Source organism: Cyclopterus lumpus, chromosome 1 (assembly GCF_009769545.1).
Source record: "Cyclopterus lumpus isolate fCycLum1 chromosome 1, fCycLum1.pri, whole genome shotgun sequence".
NCBI classification, from domain to species: Eukaryota; Metazoa; Chordata; class Actinopteri; order Perciformes; family Cyclopteridae; genus Cyclopterus; species Cyclopterus lumpus.
Genome location: NC_046966.1, coordinates 12,505,866 through 12,513,004, shown reverse-complemented (window position 1 = coordinate 12,513,004; position 7,139 = coordinate 12,505,866). Strand labels below are relative to the sequence as shown.

Genomic DNA, 7,139 nt, shown 5'->3' with positions numbered 1-7,139 from the left:
CTAACGTTAGGTTAGTTCACGTTAATTAGCGACCGTAATTTTTAACAGCAGTTGAAAATCCAAAGGCATTTTACTCGAATATGCCGTTTTATTAATTTTTCAAGTTATTGGGTTATTTTAACTATATCAGTGACAACTCTTAATTTCCAGGGCTGGCTGTCGTTTCAAATGTAGGTAACGCTAACTCACTAGCTAACGTTAACGCTAGCTAACCTTTTACCTGTGCAGTAACCGCGGTGGACAATAAACATTATCGATATGTCAACAAATGTTTCTCGAATTTACTCTGCTGATAATGATCTGTAAGGATTACAGGCTACTGAGGTTAATATGACTTTACCTAACGTTACTTAAATAAAACAATGTGTCTAACGTGTCTGCTAAAGTAACTTCTCACTGACGTTACTACTGTCCTAAGCTAACTAAGTCACTAACTCCTGCTGTCCCTCACCGTGCTACAGCCTGTAAGGACACGCAGTAGCGCCATGGCCTCAGGCCCGGCCTCTCCGAGGGCCTCTGCGCCGAGCCCCGGTGAAAGACGGGGCTCCAGAGGTAGGTCCGCCTAATGTAGGGTACTTTAGGTATTATGGAAATGCGTTAGTTATGTCTGACGTGTTTCATTGTATAAGTTATGAAACATCAAGCCTGGGGAGAAAGAGCAAGCTCAAAGTGTGGTAGTGTACTACAACAGCACTGGTACTTCCTGTGCCAAGCTCAGCCTATATTTGGGACAGGTGCGGAGGCAGTTGCCGGTTTTAAGCCTTTATTTTTCGTAATTTAACAATATGTGACAATACATTAAGGTCCTCGAGAGTATGATTGTTGGTAGATGAAATTGGTTGAGTAAAACCAAAGCCTAATTTCAATATTATGGCTCGTCGTTTTGATTGAACTAACTAATATAAGGACTGCAAATTGTAATTATGGATAACATGCATTGTAGTGTTTAGAATGATGACAGCCCATATTACCTATTGACTTGGATATATATATATATATATATATATATATATATATATATATATATATATATATATATATATATAAATTAAACCAATTACAACTACCAACAGTCATACTCTCAAGGATATTAACATGTTGTCACTTATTGCCAATGGTAAATTTAAATTCCGATTGACATATTGTTCCAGAATGGCTGCAGCTCCCTGAACTACCAAGCTCCACCGCCATCTTACCAAGGCCTCCAGTTGTTCGAGACACACAGGTGAGACATGGCAAAATATGATCACGCTGATAATATAAAATATCATCTCCTGAACACTCAATTTAGTACTTCCCATTTATTAATATATTTCAATTCATCCTTAGCTCAGTCCAAAACCTATTGCAGTATCTAGATGTGGGATTTTTGTAGATGTCACTGTCTTCGCTTTTATCCAGGCTGTGCTGAAAAGACGCGTAACAAGGAAACAACCCAGCATCCACCACTTAAAAGACCGCGAGCGGATGTTTTTTCCAGGCTGGAACACTCAGTCGCTGTCATCTCAACAAACGGAGCAGCCACACAGACGGTGTGAAAAATTGCCTGTCCACCTACCTTCTCTGAAATCCAGGACCAAGGTCAGTGATGCACTTTTGGAAAAAAGAATAAGCATTGCTTGAAAAATGTCCAGATTCTCAAAAGTATTTTGTTTTATAAGTATAACATTTTCTTTTTCTAAATTTCTAAAACCCAAGACTACCATTAAAACTGTGCCAAATGTATCAAGTTTCCAGGCTTACCTACCAGTCAAAATAACTGGTGACAAAATGTAGTGTAATGTCAAAATGGTCTTGGATAAATCTAGCTCTTCTGGAAGAAGCTTTACAAAGACTTTGTTAAAGTGTTAAGTGTATTGACTTTGAATAAGCTCTGTGCAGGAGGACATTCATCTTTCATTGTGTTTCTTCTCTGATATTCCAGAATGTGGTGTCAACCGGTATTTTCTCCAATTCGCCCTTTTCCCTCAAGAGTAGTAGAAATCCGGACACTCCCTCCAAAGTCCAAATGATTGACTACAATAAGAATGAATTCTTGATCAAAAGCGATGGAGGTGTTATATCGGTGAATAACGATGAGGTTGAGTTCATAACCTGTGAGCGATGGAAAGAGGAGTGTGACTCCCACTCCAAGCTGATTCGCATCCCCTTCTTTGCCAACTTCAAAAAGTGGAAACCATTTTATCTCTGGCGCACTAAAATTCGCAGCAAGAAGATTCATATGGCCAGGGAGTCCCTCCAAAACCACTTGTTTATTGTGAATCAGGTATGTGACTGTGTATAAACTGAGGTCTGGATTTTCTCTTAATTTGTATTAATGATCTTGAATATGGAATATCACACTCTGTAAAACATCTTACAAGTGTACAATATTTTTATTTATTAATCCACATTTGTATATGTAATACAGTCTCTAGGTTCTGCACTGATAGACATCAGGAAAATGTGTTATCAAATCAGTGACATAGGCTTGTGTCACATGGAGAAAAAACACACTTACACACTACAGGAGTTCCAGGAAACCCAGTTAAAACAACTACAAGAGGTGAAATTATACATGTATACATACATTGGTACAGATGTTGTGCCTCCTCAGCTGCTTATTGACCATATGTGTTCATTATTATCAGGTATTGAATGACTTGAAGAAGTTTCAAGACCTGGTGAAGGAGGTGACTGTTTGTGCATGCCGCAACTACTTGACGAAACTTCGAACCAACGATAATACATCAAGTGCGTGCACACTGAGCATTTGGAAACACTGGAGAGTACATACCATAATGGTAAAAGCTTGACAGTATGCTTTGTGTGTCACAGCTAATAAGGAAGGGAAAGTTCTGGCACACATCACAAAGACACTTCAATCCAGCCGCCGATTCTGGTAAGTCATTATCTTGTATTTTCTTCTCTTTAATTCTCTTTACTTTCTGTCTCTATTTTTGTACCAGACTTACCTGTTTTTTAGTTTTTTATCACAGTAAACATTTTTACTTGTCACGGTCAAAAAACACAGGTGTAAAAAATGAAATGAATCATGGCTGAATTCCAGTTAACTGTCATGGCTTACTTGGGCACTAAATCCATCAAACACAGCCGTTGGTAATATTAATAGTTCCACCGGTTGTTCTTCTTTGTGACACATCAAAACGTTTGCTGTGAAAAAGGCCTGTGACATATCTATCACATTAACCCAGTTCAACTCTTCTCTGCCCCTCACTTACCCAGCTTCATCCGTCTTGTTGACTATTTGGTTGTAAACACCTTACACGTCTTAGTTGCGAATACAGTGGCTACACTACTGGCTGTGCTCCAAGAGCAGGTATGTCAAACACCCAGCCATGCCATCATTCAGAGCTGGAGCCTGAGCTCTGAGGTTGACCCTGCCGAAAGAGAGATGAGTCAGGAGGTAGTGTATTGTTTCAGTACTATTATTGTATTATTTCCAGTAAAACCATGGTAATTACTATATCCACCAAATGGGTTTTCAAGCACATACAGATCAGTGTTCAGTTTTGGTTTTGGTTGGTTTGTTTTTCTTAGTCAGAAACTTGCTATGGACAACCCATGTTCATCTCCGAGCTGGTGCTGGACCCGAATGCTTTGACCTACAAACCCTCTGAGGAGAACTTCCAGGTTAGTTTTCCAAATTGTTACGAACTGTTAAGCTTTACGCTATTTATTACCCATGTAATACCCTACAGTATCTTTTTAAATTCCTACAGGAGACTATTGCAGAGATCATTGGATCGTTTCAGAAAACAGTGATGTCAGTGAATACACTTACAGCAGATCCTGATTTGAATTCATTCATAGACCCTGAAAACAACGAGGTAGTAAACAATACAAATATATCACAACCTCAATCTGACAGCCCTAGGGTGTGTATTCAGCATTGTTCTGAATGTTAATGTGGTTAATATGTAAAAAAAAAAAAACATGAAGGTATTGCTAGACTTTACTCTGTTATTGAACTTTGATATTGTCTATGTATAAGTTTCTTTGTGTGTTTGTTAACTTTTAGAAATGTAAAAACAACTATGAAGATGGCCCCTGTTTGGAATCGATCATAGAGAATGATGGCCAACTTCAGAGTATCATCCAGAAAATCAAGGTCAGTTTTAACTTTACATATGTTTCTATCTCTTGAGGTTGCTCTTTTTCTGTCCAGTATTATGTATGTATGTATGACCCTGACTTGTTTTCTCCCCATAGGAATCATTCCAATTGGCCTTTGATGCAGCAAAAGTGTACTTACACACATTTGAGCATGTTCGTCTGTTCTATAAAGAGAACCAGAGTCTGGATCTGGATGCAATGCAGCAAAAGGATCACGGTGATGTACACTACATTAACATAAATATTGTTTTTGTTAAATATCCCACATCCAGCATAAAGAGCTGGGGTCTCATTTATGAAAACAGTGTGTAGGACCCACACTAAATGTCTTGTGTCTGTGCCTTAGGTGAAGTCTCCTAACTTTTCTCTGGCTTAAAGATACCCCATGGTGTTACATTCGGTGTTTCTCACCAAAACGCATTGTTGAGGCTGGTTTAGATCTGTTGTTTGCTAGCCCGCAGGATTCTTCTTCCTTTGTTGGGCACATTTCCCCAATAAAGGGATCAATAAAGGATACATTATTATTATTATTATTCTTTTAAACTGTTGGGTGTTGACTGCTTTATCTCACAGATATATCCTTTTTTGGAAAAGCACTGGAGTTATACCACCGTGAGCATAAGGAGGCCGCAGCCATCCAACAGAAAAGACATCTCGGCTTACTGCTTGTGGACAAAACACTGCTGAAAGAGAAGCTTGTGTTTGTCCCGCTCCACTGTCTGGAGGTGAGGACTGGCAATGTGCAAACACATACAACATATCAGTTTATGGTTAAAGGGTTATGGAACTTTTGACCATGATGAACAAGTGATTTAAACAGAAGGGCAGTGAGGCCATTCCATATTGATCAAATCTCACTGAAGTGAAAACATAAGCGAGGTCCAAAACCTGGGAGAAAATATTTTCGGACAAAAACGGATATTCAATTGGCGTGACTGCAAAATTGTTGAAGGCATGTCGGAATCATTGTTCTGCTCTGAATCTCTGCTCTAGGTCATCAACGAGATGCTTACTCGGCAGGCTAGGGTGAAGCTAGATGCTATCATTGCTGAGGTTTTTGAAGCTCGGCATAAACTAAAGTCCAGTCCCGCCACCACAGCTGAGTTAGCCAACTCCCTCACATTCCAGGATGAGATTCAGAAGAGGGTAAGACACACATTTAACATTAAAAGCTGTGTCTTTAGCAATCACTAGTGTTTGTAACAAATTCAACAAAGTTACTTTTACAGTATGTACTCATCAACAAATTATCCTCTCCTCTTCTGTCCCCTCGTCTCACCTCTTCTCCTATTTGACTTTTTCTCTCTCTTATTATTATCCAGATTACGATGCTTGAAGCGGAGCAGGAGACAGTGTGTCAGATGTACAGTCTGATTACCTTGTACTCAGTTCCCCTGCCACCTGATGATCTGGTTGTGTTTGTCACCTTGCAACCCTCCATTAACTCCTTGCACAGCATCATCAATGAGGCAGCAGCACAGAGGGATTCCAGCATGGACAAGCTGGCCAGCTCCTTGCAGAAGGACATTAAGGAGCTGAACCATGAGGTCCTGAAAATTAAGTGTAATTCACAGGTACGTGGGAACACATTATTCATTTTTATATGAACCAAAGTTTGGTTTACTCAACTTGTGTCAATATGTCTTTGATTTATTTTGCTTTGTGTTTTCTCATGCATAGAATCCACAAATCCTCGACGTCAATGCAGATCCCTCCCAAGTGCATCTGCTGCTGAAGGGGATCCAATTGTCTGTAGACGAGCTGCAGGCCCAGGCCCATGCCTGCACCTCCTACCAGAAGAAATTCAAGGTGCTGTAATTTCAGTAATTCAAAATGATCCTGATTATCCCAAGTCAAGTTGTAACAATTTTATTTTGTGTTGAAAAACTGGGTCCAAATCAGAAACAGTCGTTTTATTGAAACCGTGGTAATGATTTACCCAGCCAAAATTTGTTTACCCTTTTTACCTTCTGATGAATAAAGTTGGAGGTCACCACATTTGACACCCTGGAGGAGTTAATTGTACAGTTTAGGCTGAAACAGCTGCTTTGGGACTCTCTAGAGAAATGGGACTCTTTATCAGATGGATGGAGGCAGGTGAGTTGTACTCAATATACTGTATTTGAAGGCCTGGACACATATATGCACAGACACATGTAAACAGCTCTTCCTCCCTTTCAAGTTTGACTGTGTCCTTCCATATGCACTCATCCCCAGAGCACACTTGAGCAGCTGGACCTGGAGCAGTTCGGCTCACAGCTCACAAAATATAGCAAATACATCAATCAGCTGGAAAAGGGCCTGTCACCCAACAATGTAGTGCCAAGTCTTAAGGAGAAGGTGGAAGTCATGAAACAGAGGGTGAGTAGGACAAAGTGTTTTGTAGTGACTGTAGTGTGTGTGTGTGTGTGTGTGTGTGTGTGTGTGTATTGATTGTAGTGCCTGGAATAAATAACAAAATTAATGTTATCACAAACATCTTTTTGAAATGATGCCATATTAAAATATGGACTGCAGTAACTAGTAATTAACTACGGCTTAATGACTCTATCTAAATAATACTCATGTGTTTTCCTTCAGCTTCCTGTGATCACTGATCTACGTAACCCAAGTATGAAGCCAGAGCACTGGGAGACTCTGGAGTCTGATGTGGGGATCTCCCTGAATAGGGAGGGGCTTACCGTGGCTGCTTTGGAGGAGCTCAACGTCTTCTCCCATGGCATGAAGATACAGGAGGTAACACTTGCATAAAGGCTACATAATGACCTTCTCTTGCTATAGTTGTGGGACCACAGTTGACTATTGAAGCTATTACAGGGAACTTTAATGTTGTGTTCACTTTGGCGGTCCCTTTGGACAAAAGCGTAGTGTTTCCGAGACTGGAGCTGGAGTCTTTGCTGAAGGAGTTTGTGTTGGACCTGCGCTTCGTAAATTGTTGGATTTTGCAAGGAATCGGACCAGATGACATGCATCAAGAATACCTATATAGAAATAGGCAGTAGTCTCGTTTGCTTATATCGACA

At 40.1% G+C, this 7,139-nt stretch overlaps 1 protein-coding gene across 1 annotated transcript in view; it reads left to right on the top strand.

Moving 5' to 3' along the window:
* Positions 1 to 479: 479 nt before the first annotated feature.
* dnah6 (dynein, axonemal, heavy chain 6) overlaps positions 480 to 7,139 on the top strand; it is a 48,751-nt gene continuing 42,091 nt past the window's right edge. The window contains exons 1-18 of the mRNA XM_034537651.1: positions 480 to 552; positions 1,152 to 1,225; positions 1,402 to 1,581; positions 1,925 to 2,266; positions 2,631 to 2,672; positions 2,818 to 2,881; positions 3,276 to 3,406; positions 3,541 to 3,633; positions 3,723 to 3,830; positions 4,022 to 4,111; positions 4,213 to 4,333; positions 4,690 to 4,841; positions 5,110 to 5,262; positions 5,439 to 5,690; positions 5,797 to 5,925; positions 6,100 to 6,213; positions 6,334 to 6,477; positions 6,697 to 6,852. Coding sequence (XP_034393542.1) covers positions 486 to 552; positions 1,152 to 1,225; positions 1,402 to 1,581; positions 1,925 to 2,266; positions 2,631 to 2,672; positions 2,818 to 2,881; positions 3,276 to 3,406; positions 3,541 to 3,633; positions 3,723 to 3,830; positions 4,022 to 4,111; positions 4,213 to 4,333; positions 4,690 to 4,841; positions 5,110 to 5,262; positions 5,439 to 5,690; positions 5,797 to 5,925; positions 6,100 to 6,213; positions 6,334 to 6,477; positions 6,697 to 6,852 — 2,412 coding nt within the window. The 5' untranslated portion in view covers positions 480 to 485. The remainder of the gene's footprint in view (positions 553 to 1,151; positions 1,226 to 1,401; positions 1,582 to 1,924; positions 2,267 to 2,630; positions 2,673 to 2,817; positions 2,882 to 3,275; positions 3,407 to 3,540; positions 3,634 to 3,722; positions 3,831 to 4,021; positions 4,112 to 4,212; positions 4,334 to 4,689; positions 4,842 to 5,109; positions 5,263 to 5,438; positions 5,691 to 5,796; positions 5,926 to 6,099; positions 6,214 to 6,333; positions 6,478 to 6,696; positions 6,853 to 7,139) is intronic.